Source organism: Carettochelys insculpta, chromosome 15 (assembly GCF_033958435.1).
Source record: "Carettochelys insculpta isolate YL-2023 chromosome 15, ASM3395843v1, whole genome shotgun sequence".
NCBI classification, from domain to species: domain Eukaryota; kingdom Metazoa; phylum Chordata; order Testudines; family Carettochelyidae; genus Carettochelys; species Carettochelys insculpta.
This window is the reverse complement of record NC_134151.1, coordinates 7,285,963-7,303,785: the sequence shown is the minus strand read 5'-3', so window position 1 is coordinate 7,303,785 and position 17,823 is coordinate 7,285,963. Positions and strand designations below refer to the sequence as shown.

General features: G+C 39.7%; 1 protein-coding gene across 1 annotated transcript in view; it reads left to right on the top strand.

Moving 5' to 3' along the window:
* DOCK2 (dedicator of cytokinesis 2) overlaps positions 1 to 17,823 on the top strand; it is a 454,537-nt gene that overhangs the window by 166,091 nt on the left and 270,623 nt on the right. The window contains exon 27 of the mRNA XM_075010079.1: positions 5,096 to 5,191. Within this exon, the coding sequence (XP_074866180.1) occupies positions 5,096 to 5,191 (96 nt within the window). The remainder of the gene's footprint in view (positions 1 to 5,095; positions 5,192 to 17,823) is intronic.

The window sequence follows — 17,823 nt, the reverse complement described above, 5'->3', positions numbered from 1 at the left end:
TCAGGAGGGGTGCTAAGAAACCTATCCCTTATTTCTAGCAATGCTAGTTTTTAGTTCTATGATTCCATACTGTTTTCCCCACAAGACTGCTGCCTCCTTTAATGTATTTGATAGATCTACTCAGGCATGACTCAGGGTCTGTAGTGAAAGGAAGCTGTTGCCTCTATTACCCCAGACTCATTAGTTGATAAAACAGGGGCAGTGTGTGTCTGGCAGAGATCTGTGGGGTGACAAAGAAGGGTCTCATGGTTCAGGCAGTTGAATGCTGGCCTGGAATACTGGATTCTCATCCTGCTTATGCCATAGAGCATTGTATGTGCCGTTGGGTTAGTTTCTGAAACCATACTTTTAATAGGCATCGCCTGTTCCTCAGTTTTGGGGAGCCTGGCTTGACAACCTGGGGTCTGGGTTTTGTAAATTGTAAGCAAAGTTGAAGCTGAAGTTAGCATATGCTGAGTTATGACCATATAAAGTGCTATATAATGCAATATTTCTGAAAAATCAGGTATCTCAAATTGGGCACATAATCTCTGTGGTTTCTTACAAACTTTTTCCCTCTGTGCATCCATTTCTCCCCTGTAAATTGGAGATAATACCACCATCTAATCTCATGGGGATGTAGTAAACATAAATACAAAAATGTTTGAGAAGTATGTGATGAAAGCCTTAGAACATCCGACAATGAAGTTAATTCCCTCTGAAGAGCAGCGTTTGAGTACTGTGTAGTAAATAAAGCCTGTGGCTACACAGGGAGCAAAGAGAATGAACCAATATTGAATAGCTGTTCATTTGGTGAGCAGCATCCATTCTGTCTGCTGGAGGAAGCGGGGGTCCTATGGAGAAAACAGTATGTAAGCCAAGCAATTACAGGCTGTATCCTTTTGCATATGTATAAGGGGGTGATTAAGCTTGCACAGGCAACCTGACTTTTGGCAATTCCTAACATTTAAGGGTTTGACTTTACCAGCTTTCACCATATGTGAATGTATGTTGACAGAGTACAGGCCATTACAAACTATTATGCTCCACTGTGGTCCAATGTTTCAAACCTTATTTGTGATATCCCCAGTTTTGTATGTTATTGAAGTGGCAATACATAATCACACGGTAGCAATTGGTCTAGCTTCCTGTCTTCAGACATCAGAGGTGTAGCCGTGTTAGTCTGGATCTGTAGAGCAACGAAGGCTCCTGTGGCACCTCATAGACTAACAGGAAAGTTTAGAGCATGAGCTTTCGTGAGTTAACTCACTTCTTCAGATGCTGGTCCTGGAAATCTGCAAGGCCAGGTATAAATAGGCCAGAGCAAGGCTGGGGATAACGAGGTTAGCTCAGTCAGGCAGGCTGAGTTGTATTGTCATCAGTAGATCTGGAGGTGTGAACTCCAAGAGAGGGGAAGCTGCTTTTGTATTTAGCCAGCCATTCACAGTCTTTGTTTAATCCTGAGCTGAGGGTATTGAATTTGCAGATGAATTGTAGCTCAGCAATTTCTCTTTGGAGTCTGTTCTTGAAATTTCTTTGCTGAAGGATAGCTACTTTTAAATCTGCTACTGTGTGTCCTGGGAGATTGAAGTGCTCTCCTATGGGTTTTTGTATATTGCCATTTCTGATGTCTGATTTGTGTGCATTTATTCTTTTACGTAGAGACTGTCCAGTTTGTCCGATGTATATGGCAGAGGGGCGTTGCTGGCACATGATGGCATAAATTACATTGGTAGATGTGCGGCTGAATGAGCCCACGATGGTGTGGCTGATCCGGTTAGGTCCTGTAATGATGTTGCTGGTGTGTATATGTGGGCAGAGCTGGCAACGAGGTTTGTTGCATGGATGGGTCCCTGAGATAGAGTGACTGTGGTGCGGTGTATGGTTGCTTGTTAGGATTTGTTTTAGGTTGGCAGGTTGTCTGTGAGCAATGATAGGTCTGCCTCAACTCTAATAATCTTTTCTGAGACGGGGCAACCGGCATATAATGTGCAGTACTGTGGAGTGCAAGGGCTTTATATAGTGGCAGTACAGTATGTTCTGTCTAAATTTTGTATCCCTTTTCTAATAGTTCCAAACAGTTGCTTCCCTTTTTCACTGAGGCTGTACATTGAGCCAATATTTTCAGAGAATTATTTACGATGAGCCCAAGATCTCTTTCTTGAATGGTGATGCCTAATTTTGATTTCTTCATTTTGTACTAATTATGATTGTTTTCCAATGTGAATTTCTTTTATCTATCCACACTGAATTTAATCTGCCATTTTGTTGTCCAATCACCAAGTTGTGCGAGATACCTTTGTAGCTTCTTGCAGTTTACTTTGAACTTGGTAATCTTGAATAATTTAATATCATCTGCAAATTTTGCCTATTCTTTTTTTACCCCCTGCCCTTTTATTTTTTACACATGACTTAAGAATTTGTTGAACAACACAGTTCCCATTACAGATCCATGCTAATTACCTTGCTTCACTTTGAAATCTGACGATTTATTCTTCCTCTTTTTTCTGTCTTTTAAACGGTTACTCATCCATGAAAGGCCCTTTTCCCCTTATTCCAGTACCTAAAAGATTGTTAAAAGAGGACACAGAGAAAAACTATCCTCCTTAACTCTGATAATAGGACAAGAAGCAATGCAGCAAAGGAGGTTTAGCTTGGATATTAGGAAAAATTTGCTGTCAGGATGGTTAAGCACTGGAATAAGCTGCCTAGGGAAGTTGTGGAGTCTCCACCACTGGACATTTTTAAGAGCAGATTAGGCACACATCTGTCAAGGAGGTTCTACGTGGTGCTTGGCTCTGCTACGAGCACTGGTAACTAGACTCGATGACCTCTCAAGGTGTCTTCCTGGTCGAGTATACTGTGTCTGTGATTTATGGGTCACTGCGAGTAGAGAAAGTTAGGCTGCCACAATGAAACAGAAGTTAAGCCTTAGTCATTCCAGGTGAAATCAGTGATGTAATCAGCCAGCCCAGCTATGATGATGGACTCCATTTCTGTTTCCCACTTCTTGATGCTCTATTTACCTAATCAGAGTTCCTGACTCTCTCCAGGAATGCTGCCTGTCTTTGCAGGCACCTTTACACCTTGCTCCCCAATTCAGCACAAGTCCCGTCTGTTGGGGGTTCTTCTGTTAAGAATGGATTTTTCAGCCATTGTGGCATCTCTGTGTCGTTCTGGATCCTCTGTTGATCTGGGTCCATTTCATACAGTTTGTTTTAACAACTTCCTTAATTTCACCAGACCACATGAAGACACAAGGGTGCCCATCTCCTGTCTCCTGCACTGTTCCAGGAGAGTGTCACTCCTTTGCAGCCACTGGGTAGCAATGCAGCACATACAGGGATTCATAAAATGTATTACAGAAAATTCCCATTATGTCCCTAATATGTACAGAGGGGTAACTCTAGAGTGGCAAAATAATCAGAGGATATCGTGAGTTTGGAAAGTATAAAAGGCCACAAAATACATATTTGGTTAGTGTTAAGGGACTGAGAACAACAAGAAGTCTTGTTCTCGAAGCTACAGGCTAACATGGCTACGTCTCTGATATTAAGCGACTGATCAGCCAGAAAAATCCGGGAAATTTACATCGTAATCACATTCCCCTAAACTTTATGATGAAAAGATGTTGAACTGTTTGCAAGGGATTTTTGAAAATGTTTTATACATCATTTGCTAGAGGACTTGCCCAATTGTATTATATGTTGAATTCTTTTATTACAGGGTTATAAATCCTGTACAAAGAAGTTTTATAATAAAAATGAAGGCAAATGTGTCAGCTATTGCTCTGATATGACATGTATTTCAAAAACAAAAACGTGAAAATGTCACTTGACTGCCACCAGTCATCTTCAGTTTGCAAAATTCCAGCGAATACCATGACTGATGGGAAGCTATGAGAGAAAGTATATGGTGTGAATGAGGAACTTCAGACTTACAGCTCTGTTAAATGAAAAACAGGTCTGGCCTATGTACTTGGGGACTTCTCAGGGTTACATGAGTCTGAAAAATCTCCTTATGTGGTCTGCTGGCAGGTGAAGCCATTTGTACTATGCTGAGTGAAAGATTTAAGATTTTTTGTCTGTGATTTGAGAGTTACTTTTCAATGCCCCTCCCCACCCCCAAACCATTCCTAGACAGATGACAAAGTGTCAGTTAACTAGCCCAGTAAGCTTAGTGAAACATATGTGCAATGGCTACTGTGTGATAATTTTTAATACTGCATTTGTCGACAAAATGCTTAAGTGCCTTATGAAGAAAAGATGACCCCCCCCAGTTGGTGTACTGGTCTGCTTGTGAGATGCAAACCTGAAAACAAAGTTATTTTTGTTAACCTGGATTATTTCTTAGCATCAGGTAAAAGTGGTGGCTCTTAGCATCTGTAGCTTGTTGTGACACAGTTCGGTTTTTTTCCTGGGCATATGTTCTCTGAGGCTAGGACGTTGTAGTCCCACAGCACCCCATAGGCTTACCACTCTCCACACATGGTGAACTGGACACCACAGTGGCAAAATGTAGCTCCCTCAAGCTGCACATGTGGTGCACCCTCCATTCGTTCCACACATGCACCCCACCACCTGGTGGGAAAAGCTCATGGCGGCAGTGGCAGCTCCTTCTTCACCTCTTGCCCAGGCACGGCTTGCGCAGCCCCGGCGGCTTCAGTGGCAGTGGTGGCTCTAGTGAGTCACCAGCAGTTTGCATGGGGTGGGGGACGGTGCCAAGCTCTGGGGCAAGGGGGAGGGGAATGGCATTGTTAGAGTGGGGTAAGAGCTGCAGTGAATACAGAAGAACAACAGCTTTCGTGTGGTGATCCTTCAGTTACTAATGGACACCACTGTTACAGTCTGATAACCAACAATATTGACTGGACCTAAGGTGAGAGGAGGGAGAGATGTGGCAAGAGAATGATCAGACTTGGCTTGCTTCACTGAAAAGAGTGTTCCTATTGACCTGAGTGGGATTGCTCATGTGAACAGGGCAAGCAAGACTGTTTGCTGTACTTGAGGACAGTGCCAATCAGCTATTGAAAATGTCAGGAATTTACTAATCTAATTATTTCTTCTGCTTTAAAAGAGTGACTTCATATCAACATTGGCTTCGTATTATTTTACAGGAGACAACCTACCATCACATTCAAGAACTAATGGTACAACTCCTACGCACCGTGAACAGGACTGTTATTTCAATGGGGAGAGATGAGTCCTTGATAGTGAGTAGTCTATTTAATGTTTTTATGATTTGCAGCATGTTGGTATAAGGAGTTTTCATGCAAACCCATTTTATTCCATTGTTCCTACTAATGCTGTGTCTGCAATTTTCATTCCTTGGGTCTGTTGGTAAGCTGGTTTTCAGGTTTCAAATGCAGTGGCTAAATCATATTTACCCTGTGGGCTTGTTAAAGACAGAGCGAACACAACCCTGAATCTTGCCAAGATGACCTGGTTGTTAGCCACTGTCCTATTTGTAATCTCTCCCGTGTTGGTGAGTTACTGAATATCTGTCTGTTAAGGAGACAAAACGATTTTTCTAGTTATTTTAAATGAAAGTACCTGCTAAGAGTTGGTTGTCAGCATAGCTTATATAAAACGATTTAATCTGCAGCTCCTTCAGCATTTCTTCTGATGCCAGCAAGAAGATTGAGAGGTGACTTTGTTACGGTATATAAATACCATCACAGGAGAAAATGTTATGTTCTAAAGGTGTTGTTATTTTACAGCAGAAAAGCTAAGATGACCCAGGAACTGGAAACTCAACCCAAGCAAAGTCAAATAAGTAACTTTAAAAGTGAAGGTGATTAATCATAGAAACAAACCACCAAAAGAACTAGGGTTCTTGAAAAGGATTCTATATCTCTTGAAATCAAGACTGGCTTTCTGAATAATATGCTTCAGTCAGGCCCAAGTTATTACCCTAATAGAGGGTTAACTGGGTTAAATATAATGGCCTGTGATATGCAGAAAGTCTGACATGATCATCTAAATGTCCCTTATGGCCTTAAACTCTGTCAATCTAAGGAAGTAGCTGCTTTTTTCTGATTCTGTGTCTGTGCAAAGGAGGAGAAAAGTTGACCTTTTTGCCAAGGCTTACAGCAAGAACATCAGTCACTTATTCCAGACCTGTGAGTGCTGCACACAAGAGGTCATAATCACTGAGGCAGTGAGCCCCATTGCATAAGATTCATAGCCTCATGGCCTCGAATGTGTGTGGGGGGGCAGGCAATCAAAAGGTTTAGGATGTCTGCTGCTCATCTGTGATTTAATTCAGAGGCAAAGTCTGCTGTGCTTTGAGTTTGCTGTTGGAAGAGTCCCACTCAGCTGAATAGGACTACTTACAGGAAGTTAATATGGCCCTGTATTTGTATGTTGGTGGTGGTTATACTAGGAGGTACTAAGGGCTGCTTAGATCATGAATTTTGTTGAGACTGAGGGGTACAAAAGGATGGTTCATTTAATGTGGTTGTAAAGATAAATTAGCCAAGGAGGGTTATGTGAACCTGCCTAGTTTTGGACTGAGTGGGAGCAGGTGCTTTTGCTGTATATTGTTTGGGTAAGGGTGTGCGTGAGAAGGGAGTGCAGAATGCACTGGACCAGAAAGCAGGGAAGGCAGCCTGAGGGAGCAACTGAAAGCACAGAGGTTAACCCTGAGAGAAGCCCAGGGAGAGGTTTTTGGTCATGGCACAGGATGAAGAGCACTCTTGGTGCAGTGAGCAACAGAAGCTGTTTTTTGCTATTAGTTTCAGAGACATGGGCATTGCTTCTTCTTTTTAGATAAACAAAACTACATCAAAGAAATACCAGGCTACCACCTATGTTTCTTCTTAACTGGAACAACTTGTGAGACCCTGAATTTTTTGGGTAGCTGTAAAGTACGAATGGGTAACACTGTCATGTCTCTTAGATATCTTAATCTGAAACATTGTAAATCCTTGCACTTTTCTATGATGTATCTGCATACAACTTAAAGATGGCCTACTCCTTAGAGCATAGGAGGTTTATCCACTCAAGGCAGCACTGGCTTCTTTTACTTCCAGGTGAAATTCAAGGTGTTGGTTTTGATTTTTAAAGCTAAATGGGGTGCATCCAGCCTATAAGAGGGGTAATGAATTCTGCAGAGGGGAAATAGGCTAACAGTCCCTCTCTTTGAACAAGATAGCACTCGAGGCTGTGTAAGGTACAGTGGGAGTTTGTCAGTTTCATAAATTTCTCCATCGATTCATATAAGTCCAAATCTTTTGCTTTTCAGCAATCTATAAAAGTCTCTCCTGTGCAGTCAGTTCTTTGTGTTTATGAGAGTAACAAAAAGAAAGAAGTCCAAAGCCATGCTCCCTCTAATTTTTTCCATCTGTGGGAGGAATACATTTTGTTATGTGCGAGCAGCATGCTGTCAACTGTGGGTGGATGTGGGTAGCCGTGGGCACTCTGCTAATCAGAACTCTCCTGGGTGGCCTCCCAGGCACTCTGTTTAAAGGGAACACTAGCTAGAAGTGATTTTAGATAGAGATCTAATAATTTTGAAAGTCAATTTCTGTTGCACATTTTTGGAAGTTCACTTGCATATTTCCGTGTAGTCCCTGCGTTCAAGCACATTTTTTAGTTATGATATCTGTACATGAATATTGTTGACTTCCTTTTGAGAAACTAAACTGTAACCACACAGAAAATTTCATCACGCCTACGAGGAGGAGTGCTATACCATGAATGCAGGGTTCACTGCAGTCAGTTGAAAAGGCACAGGAGTAAGCAAATACTTCACATTTTCCATGGTATTTTTTCAAGGACAGAGCCTGGGTGGCTTGTTTGATTTTGCCTTGGGGACTTGGTGGGAGGAAGGTGTTTGTGTTTTGTTTTAAACGAAGACATTATTTTTCAATGGTCACACAGATCAGTTGTGTTAAGGGCCTCTGCAGCTCATCCGTGGGATGTTGTTTTTATAGACGTTAGTTTAAGACTAAATCCTGAAAGCGGATCAAACAAGCCATGAAGTCCTAGCATTCTGTGATTCTATGATATGGTTGGAACATGCAGCTTCTGCAGTCCATCTAGCTGCTATTAGCGTAAGCACTTGAAAGGCTAGAGCTGGATAAAGAAACCAAGGTTTACAATGTAGAGATTACGGCTACTGTTTCTCTGGGCTGGTAGATCAGAATTGTTTTAAAGCTCAACAGTTTCTAAAAGTTGTGGATACTGGAGGTGATCTGCAGAGGTATGTCATGCGGCTTTCTGCAGAATGCATACAACATCTGAGGCTGACTATATTAACTGTGTTCTTGGGACTCTAGAAATAGACATAGGAAGCTATGAAATGGCTGTGGCCATTTTTAGTCAGTGTTTTTTTTTTTAAATTGTTTTGATACTGTCACATGGACAGATGTAAGCTTCAAATTTAATTAAAGTTTCCTTCCTTTTGGGGGAAGCAGAAAAGAATAGCCTCAAATAAGTTAAGAATTTTTAGGAGGGGATAAAATCAACCATCTTGTCTAAATTATGTGGCATTGTGCCACCACTATGGTACTTGAAGTGATGCCAGAAGCAAATGGCTATGGCAGTTTCTTATGAATGTCAACTTAGCCTAAATCTAGTAAATCTAAACTAAAAAAAAAATTAGAATTAGAATTACATTTGTCTCTGACTCCCTCTGCTCCTTTTCTGATTTCAAATATTTATCTTTTTTTAAAAAAAGTTTGTGTGGAAAAAATGGTACAAACGAGAAATTGACTGTACAGAGGAAACAGTGAGAGTATTGCTATCCAGTGAGGACATTGCACACAATGAATAGATGAGGAAAGCCATTTTCTTTGTCACCAATCTCTTTCCATTATAAAAACAAAAAGCAGTCAAGTAGCACTTTAAAGACTAGCAAAATAGTTTATGAGGTGAGCTTTCGTGGGACAGACCCACTTCTTCAGACCATATCCAGACCAGAACAGACTTAATATTTAAGACACAGAAAACCAAAAACAGTAAGCAAGGAGGACAAATCAGAAAAAGATAATCAAGGTGAGCAAATCAGATAGTGGGGGGTGGGGGGGAAGATCAAGAATTAGATTGAGTCAAGTATGCAGATGAGCCCCTATAGTGACTCAGAAAGTTCCCATCACGATTTAAACCATGTGTTAATGTGCCAAATTTGAATATAAATGTCAGTTCGTCCACTTCTCTTTCTAAAACGGAGCGATAATTTCTCTTCAGTAACACACATACCCTGAGGTCATTGACAGAATGCCCCATTCCATTAAAATGTTGAGTAACTGGTTTGTGGATCTGGAGTGTTTTGATGTCTGTTTTGTGCCCGTTGACCCCTTGTCTAAGGGAGTTAGAAGACTGTCCAATATGCAAAGCATCTGGGCATTGTTGGCACATGATGGCATGTATGATGTTAGTAGAGGAGCATGAGAAAGTGCCCGTGATTCTGTGAGTAACCTGGTTAGGTCCAGTGATGGTATTTCCAGAGAAGATATGTGGACAAAGCTGGCAGCGGGCTTTGTTGCAGGGAAAGGTTCCAGGACTGGTGTTCCTCGGGTATAGACTGTGGCTGTTAGTAAGGATCCTCATGAGGTTGGGAGGTTGTCCATTATAAGCATAAGGAAGCGCTACTTGTAACCACGGAAGTGGCAATACTTCAGACAAAAATCTGAGTAAGCTCAGATTGATCCTTTAGTCTTGACCTCAGCTAAAACTTTTGGAGGAAAAAAAAATGAGTTGACAAGTTCACTCATTTGTAATAAAATGTGTAAATGAAGGCAACAAAAACTTCTGTTGAAAATAAATGCTTCACTGAATTGTTTGAAACAGCTACATTGCAGCACAAAGAAAATGAGTCTTAAACTATAAATTAATGGAAAGTGACTTCATTCACTTATATTTCTCTGAACTTGGTTATTGAAAGTCAAAGAAAAAAAAGAGATGTGAAAATTGAATTTGAAAGCCTTTTTTTTTCAAATTACAAGGTCTCACTAGTATTGTTATAAATCAAGTTAGTTTACTTGAAACATATAGTGCACTTTATTTTTGTTTTCATTGAGGGCAATAACAGGTATAGTAGTTGTTTTGACTAAATGTGCAGTGTTACTGTGACCCTGAACCTGGGTCTACCTTTGCCCCAAACTTTGAAGGTGGCATGTTAATCAGGTCGATGGGAGATTACTAATGAAGTGCTGCAGTGAATATGCAGCACTTCATTAGGCTAATTCTCCCCTGTGGCAACTTCGAAGTGTCAAACTTCAAAGTGCCAGCATGCGTGTAGCCATGGGCACTTCTAAGTGCCTTTACTCCCCAAAATTTTGATTCTAGACGTGCAAATGGGGTAGCTAGAATTGCATATCTGGGGTCAACTTTAATTTCTAGCGTACACCAGACCCAAGGCAAAATTGTCCATGAGAATGAGGGCCTCAGTCAGGAGTGCAGGAATTTTGCTTGGTAACGTATTGATATAATCTAAACAAAAAAAAAAAGTTTGTTAGGTTGAAATATTGTCTACCATGATGTAAACCCAAATGTCACTGTATCCAGGCTGGTGTCCTGCCAGCAATGAAACAGGGAACTAGAAATGGCTCTAGTCCACTTTTACCATCCATGTTCAAAGAAATCCAAAAAGCAACTCACAGAAAATGTGGAAAATATAGATCTTAAAGGTAACTTTGGGTTAGTTCCACAATAGATTCAACTTGGTCAGGAGTAAATGGATTTACAATTGAGATGAATTTGTCCCTTTTGCTTTCAATGTAATGGAGCTGCTAAAAGGCTTGTAAGAGATTTTTTTTTAAGGTGCAAAAATGAAATTTGCTTTCAAAGCGTCTTCAAAGATCAAATAGTCTACAGTATAAATGCATGGGACAGGAGTAAAAAGGTCACCATTAGATCAGACACAGATTTATAAAAATGATTTCTTGTTGCTTTTGTAGTCTGTCAGCTGGATTAATGTGAGTCAGACACCACTTGCTGCAGATTTTGGTTTTTTGTTAGAGGCTGGTTGCTAGTCAAACTACATGACACTTCCACACCTGCTGGCCCATGTAGTACTAGAGAGCTATAGAGCCAGATACCATAAATAATATCTGTTGGGGGACACTCTCCTGAGAAGCCTCTTCTATCAGGTTGTTTGATGCCCTCCTAACAGGTTCAAACATGGAGAGAATGCTTTCTCCTGCGCATTTATCATTGTCCCAGGTACAGGAATGAAGACACACTGGAATCATGTTAGAAAGTTTCTTTTAATTTGTGTCTGGGCTTTAAATACTGTCAGGTGGAAAAGTGGAGAGGCCTAAAAGAGAAATAGAAATAGTCTCCAAACCTGAAAGATGAAAACCTGTCCAGAGATCTGATGCCTTCCATTCAATAAGTCTTTTCATGCAAATGTTCACAGATGATGTTAATAATACACCTTGTGCATGCCATGAAATCTAACACTCAGTGAAAAGCAGCCATTAACTCAGTTTGACTCATCAGACTGACATCATTATGATACCAGCAAACAAAAGCAGGAGGCTGGTAGCCATGGACACATTAGATAGACAAAAATAAACCCATGCAATATGTAAATGTTATTGTGCTGGGAAGAAACCTGCAAAGAAACAACAATTAAATGTGAAAAACAATGCTTTAGATTTCTCATTGTTATTGTACCATATCAATTTAAAAATAAGTGTTTTCTAGAGTAGCTTAATTTTGTGTGGTTTTAATGCTAGATCAGTGTTTCTCAACCTTTCCAGATTACTACTATATCCCTTTCAGGGGTTTGATTTGTCTTGCATAGCTTACGCTTCACCTCACTTAAAACCTACTTGCAGATGGCACTGTGTTTACAAAAGCTTTTTACATTTTAATTGAGCAAGTCTGGAACTAAAAACTTTCTTTGAAAAAAATTCTCCTGACTTACTCCCATGCACAGGGTGTTTTGTCTTCAAATATTCTTGCAAATATTTGCTAGCTTCATACTGTGATTTGATAGTTTTTGCTCAAAGGAAACACGAAGCTTAAGATGAATTGCTATTTGCAAATGCGAATCCAAAAGTGAAATATTCTTTGCTGAACTGTGCCTTCTGCCCACCTGCCCCTCTTTGGAAGGCCTGGAGGCCTGAATGAGAGTTGAGTGAGCAATGTAAGTCTCAGTTTCCTAATGTGAATGCTTGACTTTGTATTATTTCAATCCTTAACTTTGTATTTCTTATTTATGATTTCGTTTGATGAAAACACCCTTAATATCAAAGCAGGATTTTGCTGGAGTGTTTCTTGTAAGCTAGAAAATACTTCGTTTTTGCTAAATGATTCGCTGGTCCTACAAAATGGGTAAGGAAATTTCTGTTGATGAGTGAAACAAGCTTTTGAACTTACACAGAACTCCTTTGTCTGACCTGAAGAAGGGTCACTTTGCAAGCTTGTCTCTCTCACCAACAGAAGTTGATTCAATAAAAAATATTACATCAATCACATTGTCTGTTTAATATCCTGGGATGAACATGGCTACAGCATTACTTTTCTCATGGCATGCAGTGCCTTCGGTGAACAAGGAAAAGATATGACAGCCTGAAGTTACTTTTTTGTTTTTTTTGGAATTGCTGATTTTGTCATGCACACTTAACATTTTAACAACTGAGCCATTCCTTGTAGATAAGACTCTTTAGTTTTGGATTTTACTGTTTTTCATTCCTTGATGATGAAGCAGCTTTGGGGTTTTTCACTGATTTTCGTCTCAATTATGGACCACTCAAGTATATGAAAATACTGATTATGTTAAGAATACCCAATACATTACATTAGGTAAACATTTATTAATAAGAAATTCATTTAAGTGGAAAATGTGAGGCTGTTTAAGGCAAGTAGAGTAGCTGAAGATGCTCCACATGTGTGTACATGCTTGTAAAGCATAGCTTATGAAATAAGCTACATTTATTTTACTGTATTTTCTTTCAACACTCTTACTGTTTTTAGAGTCTGTCCCTTGCAGCATTGACATAAGTATTTACCCAGCAAACTGTGAAGTTAATTTTTGTCCCTGATTTTCACACACACTATAGTTTTTGTTTTAAACAGTGATAAATAACTGGGAAAGTGTAAGCAAAAGCAAAAAACAGAAGCAATGAGGTTTGCCTATAAAACAGCTCAATGTCAACTCAGATAATTCAGGTGTTCTCTGCCTCTTATATTTTAGTGTTATTGATAACTAAACACATCAGTAAATTTATATTTCAGACTATAACTTAAAATATATTGGAACAACATCTTTTTATCTCCATAGTCTTAACATGTAATAATACAGTAGCTGTGAAGTTCGGAGAGCAGTTCACTTTGTCAGATTTACTTTGGAAATGCTAAAACTGTAATAATTTATGTTAATAGAGAACCCGAAAAGCATGTAGGACAAGATGCACATCAGTCACCTTTTAGCACTTTTTGTTCAAATTCTGAAACTGGAAAAATTTTAACCAACTTCAACTGTGCAGCTGGCCCCATGGCCACAAGGCATGTCAATTATCCAAGTGTGCCAGTCATCTAAGTGCTTTTATTATGCTTTTAATTGTTGCAATTGGACAGACTATGTTCCCCAAATGAATATCAAAAATAAAAACCTAGCACAATTATCAGCATTTTTATTAAGTCATGGTAAGAAATAGAAATGGTGACTGTAACCAATGCATGGTTTTCTTTCACATATGGGACTATTTTAGTTTGATGCTGGTCCCCAGGAAAAATTAGTTATCGTGATTGAAGATGAGTGGTGCTGAATAAAACAGTAAGTGACACCCTTCTCTTACCTGGCCCCACACAAGATGACGCCTTTAATTGCACATGTTAATAGTTCACACAGAGAAAGCCGAAGACAATTGTCAAATGGTGGATAAAAGGGAAAATATATTTTACTTACAGTTTTAAAACTCTTTGCAAACCTTTGCCTTGATGTCTGGTGCACAGAATTCCCTTTGACTCTAGTGGAGAATTTGGCTTTTTTTTTTTTTTTTTAAACTGACTGTCTGGATCCAGGACTAAAGAGTTAAAACAATAACTATGATTTTTACACAATTAATGGAAAGTGACTAAAAATTATAGCATTGTAAACTTGCTAACTCTCAGGGCATCAGAAAGTCACATCTATTTACTGACAGAAAAATTCGTACTCCTGTGGAGTTAATAGCATGAAGCTGGATTTTACTCTGTCATCCACAAAACTATCAGCTAAGTTCAACTTTCAGAGCCTTTGGTGCTGGTATAGATGTGAACAGCAGAAAACACAGATGGGCTTTCGTATTTCTGAGTGGGTTCAGAAAAGCAAGTTTACAAAAACCTCTTCTGACCTATTCTATAAATTGAAAGAATGTGACATGAAGACAATCAATATGGAACTAAAATAATTTGGTTAGAGAGGATTATTAGGGAACCCTACTGTGTCAGTTTTTCTGAGTCATTTTTCCTATAATTGCACTGTAAACGTCTCTGTTAAGCTCTGTGTTGAATTGTAGGAATCTAAAGCCATCTTATGCATTAATTTACCATAAAAAAGAGAGAAAACACAGTTGCAGAGTACTTGAAACCATAGGCAAAAGATTTGCCTTCTGCTTTTGTTACTTAAAATAGGTCACTCATGAAATGATCAACATAACTCAAGCATGAAAATATTTAAAGCCAAACATAACCCTCTAACATGCATGGTGGCCAGAATTCTGCAAAGGTGTGGAATTCCTACATCCCACAAACATTTTTGACAGGGATAAGAGGACTAACAGAGTGATCCAACCTCGGGGAGAAAGGAGAGGAGTATGACAACTTCGGTCTGGTCATAGGCTTGGAGGAGACCTCAGGAGGTCATGGAGTCCAATCCTTGCTGAAAGCAAGATCAATCCCAACTACATCATCCCAGCCAGGGCTTTATCAAGCCAGGACTTTTAACGATCTTTAGGGAAGGAGTTTCTACCACCTTCCTAGGCAGCCCATCCCCGTGCCTCACCACTCTCCTAGTGACATAAGCCACGCTGTTTCTGTCTGGTTTCAAATCAGAGGCCTTTTGCAAATGAGGTGAATATGTTAACTGCTGGCATTTTTTCTTCTGTTTTTTCTTAATGTTACTTGTGAGACTTCATTCAAAGAGTAAGGGAAGACCTTACATTGAATGTAAGACTAGCTAATTGCATGCTGTGAGGTCCACTCAAACTCGCAACCTATTGTGAGAAAAGAGTTGAGTTAGATAGAGGCAAACACTCAACTCACAGGATGAAGGTGGTGAGGGAAAGTTTGGTATGGCACTCGGCAGCTAGTGAAGAGAATTATTTAAATACACAAGACTGCTTCAGTTTTACGTGATCTTGGCCTTGTTCTTTCCTTCGTAAGTTCATCCATAAGGACTAGAATATGGAAACGGTTGTGAAACACTTCATGATAAGGAAATGGGTGTGGAATTTACTCTCTGTGCTCCACGTTTTTCCATAAAAGGCTATGCCTACACTACAGTGAGCTGTTGACAGAAGTTATAGTTGGAAGATATCTTCCAACCAAACTTCTGTCAACTGATCATTGCCAAACACTAAAGCAGATTGAAACAGTGATCTGTTCTGTTGATAGAGAGCTGCTGGACTGCCTGGCTACTCTCTTGACAGACTGGCCAACCAGAAGCACAACAGACTGGGCTGTCCAGTGACTCAGAAGCTCTGTCTGTCAACAGAGGGCCTCCCAGAGCATCCAAATTTGCTCTTTGTTGACAGAAGTGTTTTGCCTCCTGGGGGAATGGCAGAGCACTATCAACAAAAGTGCCATGTTCTGTCAATTTATTGTTGACAGAATGCGCTTGTAATGTGGACACTCCATGAGTTTCATTGACAAAACACTCTAGTGTAGATGTAGCCAAAGGCAAACAGCCTTCTGCTTGGAAATATAAAATGGAGTATTGAAAGCTTAAACGTGGAAAATATAGATAGACCACACAGTGCTGCCTGCATTGACCTACTTTCAGTGAACAAAACAGAGTGGCCATGATACCCCAAGGAAATTTTAAATATTGCATGTACTGATTCTACAGAATATTTTTGTTTTTCTTCATCATAAGTAATAAAGATCTCATGATCCCACATGGTGAAAGTGGAGATGCTTTATAGTAGAGCTTACAGACTTCTGCTCTGCTCCAAACAGAACATTTAAATAATGAAGGTACAATTGCATTAATGTTAATAAAAATGCTGTTTTACTGTTATGCTATGGCTAGCACAGCTCCTTGTTCTTTCTTATTTTACATTAATTCAGTGTTATATCTGTACTGAACTGGTTGAAAGCCACTGCTTTCAGAGTACTACAAACATCAGCATCACAACAAATAATGTGACAGAATTCAGTGTTGGTTTGTTTGGCAAATTTTACTTTGAGCATTCTTCAGACTCAGCCAACAGTACTGCGGAAGAGCGACACGCTCAGGGTCAATCTTCCATAGTTTTCTTTCACACATGAGTGAAATGGAGCTTTCCAGGGTCAATGTCGGCCCCAGAACTCCTTGCAAGCAGTGAGGATTAAGGAATGTTGATGGGAGGAGTGCACCCATTGACCTTTTTCCATGTAGATGGCCATAGCAGTGGACGACTGATAAGTTGATCTTAGCTATGCAATTGGCATAGCTAGAACTGCATACCAGCAGTCGACTGCTATGTTTACTATAGACATGTCCCTAGTGAGAGAGTGTGTGTACCAAGTGGTCCTATGTGTACGTAATGAAGGAAATCACTTAGTCAAGGATGAACATCTGACATTAACTGAGGAGTTGCAGACTTTCCAACCCTGGTTTAGAAGAAGAGTTACTACCTCTGTTATCAAAACAAAAAGCAGTCAAGTAGCACTTTAAAGACTAGCAAAATGGTTTATTAGGTGAGCTTTTGTGGAGCAGACCCACTTCTTCAGACCATAATCAGACCAGAACAGACTCTGGTCTGGCTATGGTCTGAAGAAGTGGGTCTGTCCCACGAAAGCTCACCTAATAAACCATTTTGCTAGTCTTTAAAGTGCTACTTGACTGCTTTTTGTTTTGATAGTGTATAGACTAGCACGGCTTCCTCTTTGTTACCTCTGTTATGTTTTTTTGTTCAGGAACCTGTGATGAATATATCATTTAAACAACTAGCTAAGTTTGCTGTCTGAAAAACACCGTTTCTGAATGTGAAGTGTTCGTAATTGTTTCTTTTCCAAATAACATTTCATCTGAAGCACATAAAAGTAGTCAACATTTATTATAGCTTTCCTGTAGGTAGGTCCCAACCACCAGATGATTAGTGAGTCTTTATTCAGATATGTCCCTATCCATGTAACAGCTGTTTTCAACAGAGGTTTTGATTTTTATTACTGATTTCGGGTTGGTGCAATGCCATTTAAGCAGTTCAGTTTCATAACTCATTCATTTTCATATATCTGGTATAAAATTCCTTTCAAAGCTTATGAAGTTAGTCAGTGAGCATATTTCTGTTCTGGGCTTCCCAGCTCTGACTGAATGTTGAAACTCCAGAAGAGAAAAAAAAATAAGGACACAACCTGTTTATTTGAGTAACCATCTAAATATATATATTACCTATCACCCCCAAGTTACCTGAAGAAATGAAGACTTACGACAAACAGCTGTTTATGAAGATGCTAAGCTGCCTTTGGTTAATGACATTACAGATAGCACATGTTTGTAAGAATCTGGTGCTAACTGTCCAAGTTGCATCTGTTGATAAGACAGCTTTTTATTGGCATTAACCTAATGGTCTGTCCCTACCTGGGTTTCAGCCATTAATACATCTGAAAGTAAGAATCCTGAACAAAGAGAGGTATTTGCATGTTATTTGTTAAGCATGTCTCCTTTTTTTGTCTTAGATAAAGAAGGAAGTTAAAGAGAGGA